Here is a 15,046-nt window from a genome sequence, read left to right as displayed (position 1 = left end):
TGACTGATGAGGAGGTGCAGACATCTGAAATCTTAGGGGCAAGTGGCCTTTGAAGCAGGCAGAGTTTGCACCACCCAGAGAAAGTAGCTCTCACAGGGCACACGTTTAAGCTGTGAACTCCTTGTTACAGGACTTTGTGTATGATCATAGAATCACGGAATGGTTTGGGTTGGAAAGGACCTCATGGGCATCCATTTCCAACCCCTCTGCCAGGGACAGCTTCCACTAGACCAGGTTGCTCAAAGCCCCATCCAACCTGGCTTTGAACACTGCCAGGGATGGGGCAGCCACAGGTTCTCTGGGCAACCTCTGCCAGTGCCTCACCACCCTCACAGGGAAGAACTTCTTTATATCTAACTAGCTCTCCTCTGCCAAAGTTTGAACCCATTACCTCTTGTCCTATCACTACAGTCCCTAATGAAGAGTCCCTCTCCAGCATCCTTCTAGGACCCTTTCAGATACTGGAAGGCTGCTAAGAGGACTCCATGCTGCCTTCTCTTCTCCAGACTGAACAGCCCCGATTTTCTCAGCCTGTCTTCATATGGGAGGTGGTTTAGCCCCCTTATCCTCGTGGCCATTCTCTGGTCTTGTAATAAAAGCTTATGTTAGTCCATAATGAGACAGGACAGTAATGTGGAAAAGAAATTCAAGGAGGCTTACAAAGGCTACCTAAAAGCCATGCCAATCTCATGAGGTTCCTGTGAACTGCTGGAGGCTGGAAGACTACCACTATACAGAAGGTGCTACACTGGGGTTGAACAGAAATGTCCTTTCTTGATCTCATTTGAATTTGTGACCTTTCCCTATTACACACAAACTTGCCCTCCAGTGCCTTAAGGGTCCTACAAGAATGCTGGAGAGACTTTTTACAAGGGAATACAGGAAGAGGACAAGGGGGAATGGCTTTAAACTGACAGAGGGCAGATTTAGATTAGATATTATATTATTAGATATTATATATTCCCTGTGAGGTTGCTGAGGCACTGGCACAGGTTGTCCAGAGAAGCTGTGGCTGCCCCATCCCTGGCAGTGTTCAAGGCCAGGTTGGATGGAGCTTGGAGCAACCTGGTCTAGTGGAAGCTGCCCCTGCCTGTGGCAGGGGGGTTGGAACTGGATGAGCTTTAAGGCCTTTCCAGCCCAAACCATTCTAGGATTCCATGTGGGTGCAGCCCTTGCTGGCTGGGGACAGAGCTCAGAGCAGGGCTTCCAGCTGGCCAGGTGACCTGGGCTGGCAGCTGGGTTTTGGTTTGCAGAGGAGCCCTCCTCTCTGCTGAGCAGAGCAGGAGAATGGTGTCTCTCCTGACTAGTCCATCTTGTCCAGTGTCAGAGCCTGAAAGCAAGTGGAGGTTTGAAATGGGAGCAACTGCTCCTTGCTCTTGTTGGTGGCCAGCACTAGCTAACTTCAGGCTTTTCTTGGTATGCCAGGTGGAGCTGTCACACAGAGCTGGCTTCATGACTCCAATGCCAAGCAGGACCCAGTGTCTCCTAAAATAACAACCCCATCTCCCTCCTCACCTCAAGGTAAACCTGGAGGAGCTCCATTGCTGGCAGCTGTGTTACACAGCGGGAGAACCAGATCAGCTCTGTCTGAGAAATGATGCAGCATTTAAAATGGTGCTTTTCTCTGTTTCTTGGAGCCCGCTCAGCCCTTCTGAGCCACCAGCCTTCTGCCCAACTGTGCTCATCCGTGCCCTGGGACAAGGGAGAATCAAAGAGTGACAGAAATTCCTTTGTCAGCCTGCCTGGGAAGGAGGGTTACAGAGCTATTAGTGAGCGCAAAGAAGGGATGGATTCTCTTCTAAGTGCTCCGGGGACAGATTTAAATGCTTAGCTCCCATTAATGTTAATGTGAGTTACAGAGGTCTCTTCATACTGCCTTGAAACAAGAGCATTGAAAAAGAAGCCAGCTTTCTGCAAAGAACAAATTCACTTGATTTTAAGAGCCACTAAATGAGATTTTTCTTCATTTCACACTCATTAATTCCTCTGCCTGTGATAGCTTGGTGTGGGACTCTGCTCCAGTCCAGCACATGTGGGCTGGCTGGCCCGCTGCACACTGGAGGACAACAGGTCTCCATCCACCGTCCCCTGTGCTGTGAGGGGACAGTGGTCCCCAGAGCTGGGGTCCTGGCCCCAAGAAGCACCAATGATTTTGTTCCCACATGGAGATGCAAAGCGCAACGTTCCAGCTTTTCACAGGGAGAGGAAATCCCTCCACTGTGTGTCAGAAACATTAACAGCATCTTGCTTCCTGACAGCTGGTGGAGCACCTGCGGAAGACAAGGTTTGAGGTCCTTCTGACCCCCTGCTCCCAGATGGAGGACTCCTCCTGAGTGTCCGTCTCCTACTCCTTCCATATAGATCCCGCAGAACCTGTGATTCTGCCTTCTGTGTCTGGTGATTAAATCCTCCGAGGTGACAGACTGTATTAAAGCTTGGGTTTGCTCCAAGGGTCATTGGAGGTACCTGTAGAATTTACAAACCCAATCAGTCATTTAATTTCTCTCTGCAGCCTCTGACTTATTAACATAATAACAGAAACCAGAAGGGCTTTGTTTTTCTGTGGCATATGGTTATGAATCACATTGTCACTGCGCCTGCAGCACTGCCCTTAATGAATATATTCAGGCATGCCCGTGAGTCCCTGCACACATTCCCATGCGCGCTCCACTGTCGTATAGCATTAATTAACCTTGTTTAATGGGCTGACTGTGATGGCTTGCAGCTCAGAGTCCCCAGCGGGGTGACTCTTGCCATAAGCAGCAGGGATGCAGCAGGAGAGCTGGGCAGATGTTTGTTTCAAAGGGGATGTGTCCAGGAACATGTCTGAACTCCGGGAGAGTCTTGTCATGGTGGGGACCCTTCCTGGAGATGAGCACAAAGCTCATGCTGATGAAAAAACAAACCTTAGAGCTCCTATGTCCAGTGAGAACCTTATGTATGGGAACACCAGGTTTGCTCAGACAATGCTAGCACATCACTGTGAGCCGGGCATCCCATTCTCCATGCTGGGGACAAGGCACGGGGCAGGGTGTCCACTGCACACCTCACCAACCTTACAATTATGGAGAAAATACAGTTTTCTGAGTAGTTCATGGCCCCCACCTGCAGGCACTGGTGGCATTGAGAACACCTTGAGCAGAGGGAAGGGCTGAGCTGAGGAGTGGGATGCACTGTAAGACCACAGGGAGAGATGCTCAGAAGGTGATGGACCATCTTTTTCATTTTGTGGACAGGCTCAAAGCTTGTTGTGCCATGGAAGACATTGTGCTGCGAGGTTGGGAGTGTTCAGGGTGAAGGAGCTACCTGTGGACAGTGTGCACTGGCATCACAGAGCTCTTACTAAATTTCAAGAGCACATTTTAAATGCTTTCCCATTAGGAAAGACTCAAAGAGTTATTTTGATACAAAGATCCCCTTTCTGGGATGTATATTGATAGGAAAAGAAAAAGCCTTCCAAAGACTTTTATTAAAGGAAAAAACCTCAGCATGCTGCAGTTTTAATGAGGAGCTTGTAAACATAACAAACTCCTGCTGATTTTCTCTCAATTGCCTGTGTTGCCGAAGGCCAGGGCCCTGCAGTTCTCAGCAAACCACCTTGCTGGGTTTAACACGTCTTCCTAAATCTGGAAGGGCTGGAGCCATGCGTGGCTGCAGAGGGCAAGCATGGGGCAGGGCGATGGAGGCTTTCACATGGGCGCAGTGGAGAGGATGAGAGGCAGGGCTGAGTGGTCCCTGGGGTGCGTGATGCTGCCACTGGGGGAGCAGTTTGGGCTCTGGCCTCAGCTCTCCTCCAGTTTTGGCTTAGGGAGGGAAAGGAAGAAAGACAGGGAGACCTACTGAGCTGATTTAGTAATCCCATTTTTATTAGAGATGCATTTGCTGATTAGCTCCGCATCCTAATGGCTTGGGCACTATAAATTACAAAGGAATTTCAGAAATCACTAGGGTTATATTAACATCTCCTGGGGAGGCAGCAGTAAGGTCATTTTCTGGGCCATTAAATGGTTGCCATTCGTTTGCTGCCTCATCTCTCTGATAGCAATGCCTCTTTTTCTCAATTTCAGCCCAGCACCATCTCAGCAGGCACCATGCACTGGTGACCTTGCATCCCTTCTGCACCATCATTCCCTTTACTCCCCTCTCCCATCTCACCTTCTCCCTTTCTCCATGCTGGCATTCAGGGGAGCATGACACAAGGCAGGTGCCAGCCTGATGCCGACATCCTGATCACAGAGAGATGACACATTAGGTTTTTGGAGATTTGGGCTCCCTTCTGTGTCTGCCACAAAGAAGGATCACACCTCAAAACCTGTGTGGTGTTTGCAGGCAGTTTGAGCCCACAAAAGAGGCAAAATCCCTCCGAGAGGTAAATTAGCATGGGTGATCAACTCTTACTGAAATCACAGCAAATGGGGAAGATTCCTGCTCAGCCCAGCACAGGCAAGAGCAGGCTGTGAGTGTTTGCTCCCATCCCTAGCACCAGAGGAGGAGGGAGCAATATTTTGCATGGCAATGGAGGAACCAGCTTTACCTTTCAGGGACATTTTTGGTCTGATTCAGGGTAGCCTGACCTGAGCCCTTCTGCTGATCACCTGCAGCAAACATGGGTCAGATCCTACAGGGTTTTTGGTGTCTGGCTCCCTGGAGAGCACAGATAGTAGGTAGTGACTGGCTACCTGGAGAGCACAGGTAGGTAGTGACTGGCTCACTTGGAGACCCTGGATGGATGTGGATTGTCCCTGATCCCTCAGGGAAGCCCGTGGAGGATGTGGATACTGATTATCTTCTTCCCAAACCCAGGGCATCCGTGATGATGACTAACCCTCCTTTTCCTCTCCTTACATGCAGGGCAGCAAGGGCAGAAGAATACCTTGGTGGGTTGCTGAAGGCTGCACACTCCAGGAAGGCAGTGCTGAACTTTAGTCTATCCCCAGCCCAAATCATACACCTACCAGGTCCTCCAACATGAGGATGAGTCCAGAACATGGCAGTAACCTTGCTCTTTCTTCTCCCTGCAGAGCCAGCTTTCCCAAGCCCTGAATGGATTGTCAGACAGAGCCAAGGAAGCAAAAGAGTTCCTGGTCCAACTCCGCAACATGGTGCAGCAAATCCAGGTACTGTATCTTCTGGCTGGGAAACAGTCAGCCCCTTCCCACCAGGATGAGTTGCTCTCTGCAGTCCTGTCCCATCTCCCTACCTTTGTTTGGTGGGTGCTGTCCCAAAGGGGCTCACCCCTGACTTTTCATATTACTCCCCTGCACCTTCCCAAAAAATGCTCCTCCCAAAGATGCCTGTGTCATGGAGGGAGCAGCAGAGACCCCTGTCTCTGCCATGGGTAGATCCAAGGATGTGGCAGGACAGACCAAACCTGTTCCCCACCTGCTCCCACCACATTTGCTGTGAGCCAAGGGTGAGTTGCAGTGGTGCAGCAGCACATGTAGAAATAGCCCATGTGGTATCATAGTAAAAAATCAGGTTTCCCAGCTGAACTGGAGATGTGTCCAGGGTTGTAATGCTCTGCTCTGACCCACAGGAGAACAGTGTGGAGTTCGAGGCCTGCCTGGTGGCCCAGTGTGACGCCCTCATTGATGCCCTCAACAGAAGGAAAGCTCAGTTGCTGTCCCGGGTCAACAAGGAGCACGAGCACAAGTTGAAGGTGAGCCCTTACCCACCAGCTTGAATGGTGCTTTCTGCAAGGTTGGCACCAGGTGGGGATGAGGACTGGTGCTGTTTGTTGGCGTGAAGCACCACAGGAGGAGAGGGGAGGTCTATGGAAAGCCTCTCTTCTTGCTTTCCACATTAGCTGAACTTCATTTTGCTGCAGATGCCCAGCCTGCTTGCAGCATGACAGACTTCCTTCAGGTCATGGTTCTCACTCAATTACTCTACTACTGGGCCAATTACTACTCCTTATGTCAGCAGTCATGTGTACAGCATCTACAGGCTGGAAAATGACCTTGTTCATGTCCTGTGTAGCTTCTGAGCTACTAGCATAGATGCTGAGTGCCTGTAACTTCAGTTGGCTTCAGCTGAATTTATGTGTCACTTGATGGCATGGGATGGCACTTCCATCATCAGGGAGGAGCAGGAATTGTTCTGTTTTCTGTATATGGTGAGCACCTCATGGCCTCAGGGTGGTGTTTGCACTGAGAAGTGAATTGTTGGCGCTGGGGGAGCTGAGATGCAGCTCTCAACGTGAGCACTGAGGTCAGCTCGGTGTGAGAACAGGCTCCTGACTTGTGTCATTCCTGCAGTCATGACACTGCTTCTTTTCAGATCATCTAGGGATGAGAATGGAAGCAAAGGGCCAGATCTCACCTGGGAGTGGTAGAGTGGGTGTAGTAGCAGTGCCCAGTGTCTGTGGGACAAGGTAGTTGCACCCTGGCCGTCACTGATATAGCCAGCTGAGGCATTTCACACTGACATCACTTTGTGCTTTAGGATGGGCATTTCCAATGACATTTCACTGTTCTGCCTAGAAACATCTGTGTCTTCTCTCTGGCTCCACTTGCATCCCCTTGGCCTTGCTTTTGGCCACCATCCCTCTGGAGGGGTTCCTGGACCTGCCTAAAATGAGGGAGGAGGCCATCAGTCTCCAGCCTGCCCGCAGATGATGGGCACCGCAATACAAGGGCTTGTGAGTGTTTCCATCAGGAGATGGACAATAGCAACTTTGTGGGACCAAGCCCAGCATTAATGCTCAATAAAGCACAACCCCAAATAGGCATGCTGTGCCACCAGCCTGTCTTCTAGGTGCAGAGAAGGCCCTCACTGCCTGGTGGGCTCTTTTTCCCTCTTCCCCTTCAGGGTACAGTTAATTAAACTCTCACAAAGCCAAGCAGCACAAAGAATTTCCCTGCTCAGCACAACCCATGGAGGCCTTTCACTTTTTGGCCAGGGGAAGGGACCTGCATCCCATTGCTTGCTCTTACCAGCACACTTAAATGTACATCCCAACCCCATCCACTGTTGTTATCAGCTGGCCTTTCCCATTAGTAGGTCTGACCCTTAAAAAAAGAAACAGCCCCTAGGTTTCACACTGGACTCTCTTAAAATGAGGCCCCAATCCACCCTCCCTGAAGGACCCAGCCCTTGACAGCTCCCCATGTGCCATGTGAAGGGAGCTGCATGGGTAGGTAGGGCTCTGTGGCCCTGCATGCTCCAGCAGATGTGGTACACAAGCCTGCATCCAGTTATACATAGCATCACAGCAGGTGTTTAAAACCCAGAGTCTGCTCCCCTCTGCTCTGCAGCCTGTAGAGTGTTGGGAAGATTTTTAGCCTGAAATGATTTGGTTTTCCCTTTTAATTCTTACTGGGTTGGGAGGGGTAAGTAATAAATGCAGCAGTGCTTGCTTTTACACTTAATACAGGGACAGTCTTGCAGCTGTGACCCACTCGAGTGCCAGCTAGTCCTGCACGCTGAGATTTGCCTCCTGTGACTTTAGCATTGTCAGGCTTGCTTCAGCATCATCTCCATACCCTCTGGTTTGGGGACAGGGACAGTGAAGGTCTTGCCTGCTTTCACAAGCTGCAGACAGGACAGGGGTGCAGGACAGCCTCAGTCCTGTGGTTACATCCCTACCGTCCTCAGTGGGCATGCACAGGGTCTTGCGACCACACCAGGCCGCCACAAGCCTGGCATGTGTGCCCACTTAGCACTGCCATGTCCTCCAGTATCTGGAGGAGCAGTGGGGCCAGGTGCCTGCTCCACCTCCAGGACAGACCTCCTAGTCTGTCCCGCTCCTCATTGCTGACCTGGTTTTCAGAGGATCGGTATGGTCTTCCCCAAGGGACGATGTCCTACAGCACAGGCTGGTTTGTGCAGGGGACACAGAGGCTTCTCCGCAGCATTGTCCCAGGGAGAAATATCTCCTCCACAGCACACGTGGACTGAGCACTGCATGCACCTCCTTTAAGCTCCTGGCAGTGCTGGTGTGCTGTTCTGGTCTTCTTCTGACCTTCAAGTCATAGGATGTCTTTGCTTCGTGATTTCACCATGGTGCTTTGGCCACAGAGCCCTTGCAGGCAAACAGTGGTTGTCACACTTCCCAGAGGAGTTAATTATATGGGAAATGCTCACCAAGGGCTCCTGTCCGTAGTGCTGGATCTCCAGAGATGAAATGCTGGTCCATGACCTTTCTTTAGGGACTACAGTCAGGATTTTCCAGGAAGCCCAGGGGAACTTGGTGTCCATCTTGAATTAGGTCTCTGGTGATCAGGACTGGTGTGAAAGGATGAGAGACAGGACAGAAGTACAGGCCTAGTTTCCTGCACTGCACCATTTCTATATGGAAACACCAGACAGGACACACAGGTCTGATAAACTCATTACAACATACATTATTTCCCAAAGATGCAGATACTGCACCGCTGCTTTATCTTACAAATCCCTCCACACTCTGCACTATTTTTCCCCTGCCATGGTATCTGACCACCTTGGGAAGGACATCAGCACTGGGAATTGGGCACTGTGTTGCTCAGCAGAGCTGTGATTTTGCTGCAGGGATGTCCCTGATTTCCTGATGTCCCTCAAGCTTTCTCCTTGTTCTGTTGAAGTCTGTCCCCCACAGCATCTATGTGCCATCTTCCCCAGTGGCTCTGCACTGGGGATCAGGTCTTCATATTGCACTTTCCCATACTTGTTGGTGCCTGCAGAAGCCTCTGATCAGAACAAGCTGTGCAAGCCTTCAGGACGTGTCACCACCAGCATCGCACAGGGTTGTTAATGCAGCAGCTCTGCTTTTCCTCTCCCAGTAGCAAGAGGCAAGTCACCATGGAAACATCCACCTGGAAGTGCTCTGCTCAGAGGATGCGTGGTTGTGGGATTCAGCACAATCAAACTGTCGGGATCTTTCCCAGGGATTTTTCCATCTGGGTTTGCAGCGCTGTGGCAAAGCACAGCACCAATGCTCTGTAACACTGCTGTCCATCCCCACAGCCATGCAGGTGACCAAACCCCATCCATGGTGTGCCCAAGGAGGCTCCATGTCCTTCATATGACATTCCCAGCAGGACTCATCCTGGGCACTGAGGAGCTGAGGTTCAAGTGAGGTTGAGTGTCTTGAAAATCGGTTATCAGCCAAGTACTAAAAAGAGGAGGAAGGGGAGGAAGACATGTAAGTAGAGATGCGTGCAGATGTTACTGCCTTCTAGGAGCTATATTAAAATGTAAATTATAGTTAATGTCAACTTACAGGGAATAAAAGCTCTTGAAATAAATGTCCTATTTTAAGGTAGTAGTGAACTGCTGTGAGTGCACAGCAGAAGTCCTTTTTATAGGCTGTAATTAGCAGTCAGGTTCTGGCTGTTGCCTCCTTTGGCAGCTGAAGGGAAAAAGCATTTGATAGAAACTACCACAAACAAAATGTATGGAGCTGCCCAGATCCCTTTCCCACCTGAGCCATTAGCCCTTTCCCAGAAGATGCCACCATTCAGTGTGATGTGTTACTAACATAGTTTCAAGAGAGGTTTGTAATCTGTTTACCTCCATACAGGATTCATGGCAGTGTGGTTTCTTGGTTATCTGCCCAACACAGCCTTATTTTTTGCATGAGTCACGGGTTTTAGGAACTTCCAGATTTCATTTTCAGCTTCCTTCATCGAAATACTCTTCATTACTGGGGTAACAGAGAGCTGAGGTACCCCAAAGAGTGGAAATCCCAGATGCACGAGGAGAACCACAGGATACTTAAGGCGATATGGAAGACTTTTTGGCTTCACTGGCCTCACTGGGCTTAGACCATGCCTTCAAAGGTGTGGGAGATGTCTATGTCTTATTCCTGAAACCTTTCCTTTCCCTAATCAACGTTCCTGTCTGCATCCCATTTCTCTTGTATAGAGTGCAAAAGCTGTAGAGCCATGAAGCCCCACTAGGTCCCAATCAGAGATCACTCTTCATGCCTTGAAAACAGTTTGTTGGTGATGAGGGGAACATCACCATTTCCCTTGCTGGCTTGCCTGCTGCATAGATGCTGCAATTAAACTGCTCTTTCATGCTCTACTTCTTCAGGTGAATAGGTGCTTGGTCCCCAAAGGGGATCACAGTTACAGAAGGGCAGGATTGCTGGGACTAAAGGTGTAGGCGGCGGCAGAGCTGCATCCACTGCTTTGGGTGCAGTTTCTGAGCACCCAGAGCAGGCTTCTCTGGGCTGCCTCTGGTTGGGCTTTAAATGTATTCAAGGCTGGAGACTCCACAGCCTCTGTGTTCTGGCCTTCGACCACCTTTACAAATGTTATGTTTGAATGGAATTTCTTGTTTGCACCCACATGCATGAAGATTTACATAGCCTCAGTGGCAGCCTGCAGCAAGCGCTTCCACTCCTGACCAGACCTGTATTAGCAGGGATAACCTGCCAGGAAGCCTGGTAATTAATGAGCTTGGAGCCTCCTTGGCGCTGGCCTCTCTTCACCCTGCTGAGGAGGAGTGGGCAGGGTAGAGGGGCAAAGCAAGGGCTGGCATCTTCATGCCCCAGCTCCATGCTCCCAGGCAGTGCCAGGAAGCCCCGCATGTCTCAGCTAACACCAGAGCAGTGGTGGCAGGTCCTCTCGCCTCATCTCTTGGCCAAGCAGGTGCTAGGGAGCCAGCCACATGTCCAGAGCTGTCTTGGGACACGCTGCTTCACTGAGCAAATGCTGTTTCTTGGAGGCTCGCATCTGGCTGGAGGGAGCAGATGGCAGTTCTGCTGGTGATGCTTCGAAAGCATCTACTAAGGCAGGGGGAGGCTCACAAATTCATTATCCTGGGCAAATCAGAGATTTAAACTGCAAAGCAGATAAGAAGATTGTTTATCAGTCCCATCTTCGCTGTCTTCCTGGTGGCATGTGCATTTCCTTAGAGAGGGATCTTTCATGAAAGAAGGAGGCTGCTTTTCTGGGTGTTCAGGATGGGATCCCCACTTGCCCATCTGCAGCCCAGCAGGCAGGGAATGCAAAATTTTGCTCTGGCTCAGCCAGTGCAGTCAGGATATGCTCTCAGAGCAAGGCTGGAGCCCACATTCTGGGCTCATCTCACACTCAGTGTCACAACATGGTTTGCAGCTGGGAGACCCAACATCCACACAACCCTTGCAAGAGCAGAACTGCCCCCCCCCCCCGCCCCATCACCCTCTCTCTTGAGCAGAAGAGACTAAACTAATGCAAAGGACTGCTTTGCATTGCATGGCAGGGGCTGCGGATTGCTGCAAGGCTTTGCACCTTCTGGATCCTATTCCAAAGGACTGACCATTCCTGCTGAGAAAGGAGCTCTTGGGGCTTGCTCACGCTTTCAGAAAAGGTCAGTGTGGGAATCCAGATCTCCAGGACTAGCTGTTGCCTCCACTGCATCCCAGCAGAGCCATCCCAGTGCACTCAAGTGTCAGAAACTGGCATTATAGATTATTGAATGAACTCTCCTCTCTAATGACAGTGTTTGAGGCCAAAACCAGTGTGTGCCTGTTGTGCTGCTCACTAGCCCTGTCTCAGGGCAATCCAGCATCTCTTCAACCCTCTGTACACACATCTTAGTCCAGAGGAGCAATATGGGAGCTCCCTCTGCTGCCTTGTCCACCCTGCACACAGCCAGGTCCCATCGCCTGGGCTTGCTCCAGCCCCCCTGTGCACCAGGCTGGAAACATCAGGTTGGGATTGCTCAAAGCAGCAGGGAGTGGATGCTCCCTAAAAACCAGGAGCCGTCTAGGAGAATGCTTCCTGGCATTTCACAGAAGCAGATATCTTGTCCCAAGTTGCAAGACTGGTAATTGTTTTCTTCCTGTTAGATGATTAAGTAGAGGTGATTAAATAATAATTAAACAACACAGGATGTGATTGATTGCTCTGCAGGAGCCATTGCCCCTCCTGAAGCCCAGGTTTATTCACCACAGGAGGCTGACATATGCTTCGTTTCACCTCCCCATCCCTCACACGGGTAGGGATGCTCACAGGAAGAGCCCAGGGCATTCATTTTGCTGTGCCTATGGAATGGTGGGCACACAGGCACTGGGGTTCACTGAAATGTTAATCGCTGCTTCTTGCAGCTTTTCCCATCACACTGCAGCTGCAGATGCTCATCTTCACTGTCTGTATCATCCTGAATAGCTGCGGTCTCGGGAGCTGCATAGCTTTATTCAGTCCTAGCAGGGAATTTTACCCAGCTTTAAAGCTCTTACAAGGGAAAAACAAATAATCTGTCATGAGCACGTTCCTCTAAAGCATAAAATCTCTCTTCCTGAGCTGCTCTGCCAATCTCCTGTGATAGAAGTCTCACTGACACTGGGTGCAGACCTGCACTGTCTCCTTCTGTGGGGATTCAGCGTGAGGGACCACCCAACCTTCAAATATACCCTCGTGGCATCGGAGCCTGATCCCTTCCTGCCCGCTGTGTTTCAGGGAAGGTCAGCAGAGCCTGCAGGCTCAGGCCAAACCACACACTTGCTTGGATTCTGCTGTTGGGATGCTGAAACACATCCCCCTGGGGGAATTATTGCTGGCTGCAAGAAGATGTGCTTTAGCATACAGCCTGGGCAGCTCCAGGCAGAGCTCAGCATGCTGCAGGGAGCTCTGCCACAAAGTGAGTGGATTTATCTCCTCTCACTGGCACATTTCTCCCTCTGAGCTCATCCCCAGGATTCCGCTGCAGCCAGTGGAGAAAATGAGGCAATCCTGCAGCATGTTCCATCTCAGCTGATGGGAGATGAGTGCTGGCTCTCTCAAATACATTAGTCAGAGCTGAGGGAGGTGGTGCGTTTGTTCCTCTTGGAAATACCAGAATACTCGGAGCCAATCCTACATCCTGGCTCTGTGCTGAGGATGGATAGGGCAGCCCACAGAGGCTGCAGCAGCAGCTGTATATCTATGGAGGTAGACATTTGCTTTGCATTGAGTTCATAAGCTGCCATTTGGAAGCTGTCTTAATTAAAGACAGAGCATGGAACTGCCCTACTGCTTTGAATAATCACATGGGTTAATAATTTTGAGATAAATAAGGCTTGCTGTTTTTCACCAGATTTTCAAAGGTCTGGAATTTGGTGTCTGAGCCTTGGCCAGTTTGGACTTTTTCTGTTCCCATGAATCTTCTGTCTCCTTTTGCATTGCCCTGACCCTGTCCTTGTGCTCACGGAGCACCAAAGCCCATTTTCTCCCCATATCCCAAAACCCCACAGCTCCCAGCAATGCTGCTCTCCTCGTACCATTGCAGGTGGTGCGAGACCAAATTTCTCACTGCACGGTCAAGCTGCGCCAGACCACGGGCCTGATGGAGTATTGCCTGGAGGTCATCAAGGAGAACGACCCCAGTGGCTTCCTGCAGGTTGGTGTGGAGCTCTCACATCTGGGATGCGAGGGGAGCTGGAAAGGCTCAGGGCTATGGGGTAACACAGCAGAGTTGGTGAGTTACACCAAGGGTGATGTCCCCAGCTTTTCCAGCTGTAAAATCAAGGGCCAACCTCTCATTACCTCCAGGTGTGCAGCAGGACAGAAGCAGAACCAGGCCAGGGACGTTCTTACTCTGACCAGAGAAAGAGGATTGCAGTAGATGCTGGTGTATCTCTGGAGCAGTGATCACAGCATGCTGTCTCATGGCTCTCCAGCAAAAAATGCACATACAGCACTTGAGAAGTGTATCACACTGTTCATTCCTGGGCTGGTCCCTTTGGTACTAGACCCTGGCTTTAAAGTAGTCCCCAAAGTTCCTGGGGTCCCTCTGCCAATCTGAGCCTGCAGTGAAGGGTGATGCTAGAAAACATGTGTGATGTCCCAGCCTTGGCAGTCAGGGGCAGACGTGGCAGCCTGGGAGGCACAGGGAAGGAGGAAAGCAGGGTAGGGACAACGCACATCATACAGTGTAGCCCTTGGTAGCTGAGGCTGCTCCTTGCCACCAGATCTCCGACGCTCTCATCAGGAGAGTGCACTTAACTGAGGACCAGTGGGGAAAGGGAACACTCACACCCCGGATGACCACGGACTTTGACCTGAACCTTGACAATGCCCCTCTGCTGCAGTCCATCCATCAGCTCGACTTTGTCCAGATGAAAGGTAAGAACATTTCCAGTGCCTTTCAAAAGCCTCTCTCTGCTCATGCTGAGTGCTTCTATGCAACTCATCACAGAGAACAGGCAGGAAAGGATCGTTTCTCATCTCCCAGCAAGCCCCAGACCCAGAGTTATTCCTGTACTGTGTATTCTGCACCCGTGGGCCATCTGCCTCCTTGTTTCGGATCCCTGGGCAGCTGTGTGCTAGACCAAGGTGCCAGGAGGTTGATTTTGTGTGACAATGCAATAGGAAGCATTCTGCAGGCTGGGACCAGGGTCTCAGGAGTAGCACAAGGCACTTCTGAAACCTCTGCTCACACACGTTCGCTTGCTCAATGCTGAGCAGTATCTGTTGTGGGCCAGTGAGCAAGCCATGGTGTCCCTCCTGACGCAAAGGCACAAAGAGCTACACCACTTAGCTTGGGCTCTTTCCCTCCCTCCCATCTCCTCACTGTTGTTTTAGACCTTCATTTCAGTTTTAATTTCCTCCTTCCTCCGCATTCCCTCTGCTCACTCTCCCACACTGCGGAGCTGCTGCGTTTGCATCGCTTTGCAGGAAGCAGAGCGCTGCTGCAACCTGTGAGCAATTTGCAACTTGTCAAGCCCTGGGAAACTGACAGGAAATGCAAATGGGCTGTGACACAGGGAAGCTCAGGGGCGCATTGAACATGAACCTGTACCTTCTGCTGGTGCAAATGAGCTGCCTGGAGGAGAGGGCACCTACTGCGGGTCTGGCATGGCTCTTCATCACCACCATGAATGGATTTCCTGACTCTGGAGCCATTGCTCACACGAGCATTTCACAGTGCTCAGGCACAGGAAGGCACTGACCACATGCTTCCTCTGTAACAATAATGAGCACCGGCAAATAATAGCCTCACTGGTATTTACTGCAGTGAGAATGGTGCATTGGGCATGGCTGCTGAGAGCCCTCCTGGCTGCTGGGCTGTAGAGAAAGCTGTGGCTGCAGTCTCCCATGTCTGAGCCGGGCTGCTGTGAAGACTCCAGGCAGTTTCACGCCAGGTACATCGTTGTGCT

The 15,046-nt window shown here is 50.8% G+C and overlaps 2 protein-coding genes across 8 annotated transcripts in view; both read left to right on the top strand.

Annotated features, from left to right (window-relative positions):
- TRIM9 (tripartite motif containing 9) overlaps positions 1-15,046 on the top strand; it is a 59,262-nt gene that overhangs the window by 27,516 nt on the left and 16,700 nt on the right. For all 7 annotated transcript variants that reach the window (XM_061462512.1, XM_061462508.1, XM_061462510.1 and 4 more), the window contains exons 2-5: positions 5,022-5,117; positions 5,537-5,659; positions 13,177-13,287; positions 13,859-14,012. In XM_061462512.1, coding sequence (XP_061318496.1) covers positions 5,022-5,117; positions 5,537-5,659; positions 13,177-13,287; positions 13,859-14,012 — 484 coding nt within the window. The remainder of the gene's footprint in view (positions 1-5,021; positions 5,118-5,536; positions 5,660-13,176; positions 13,288-13,858; positions 14,013-15,046) is intronic.
- TXNDC16 (thioredoxin domain containing 16) overlaps positions 1-15,046 on the top strand; it is a 328,598-nt gene that overhangs the window by 300,992 nt on the left and 12,560 nt on the right. The gene's annotated exons all lie outside the window — the stretch shown is intronic.

This window comes from Pezoporus flaviventris, unplaced genomic scaffold, assembly GCF_033815535.1.
Source record: "Pezoporus flaviventris isolate CSIRO_AGI_PZ_B2104156 unplaced genomic scaffold, CSIRO_AGI_Pfla_v1 ptg000035l, whole genome shotgun sequence".
Classification (NCBI taxonomy): Eukaryota; Metazoa; Chordata; class Aves; order Psittaciformes; family Psittacidae; genus Pezoporus; species Pezoporus flaviventris.
Note: the sequence above shows the minus strand (reverse complement) of the source record. Positions and strands in the feature narration are given on the sequence as shown.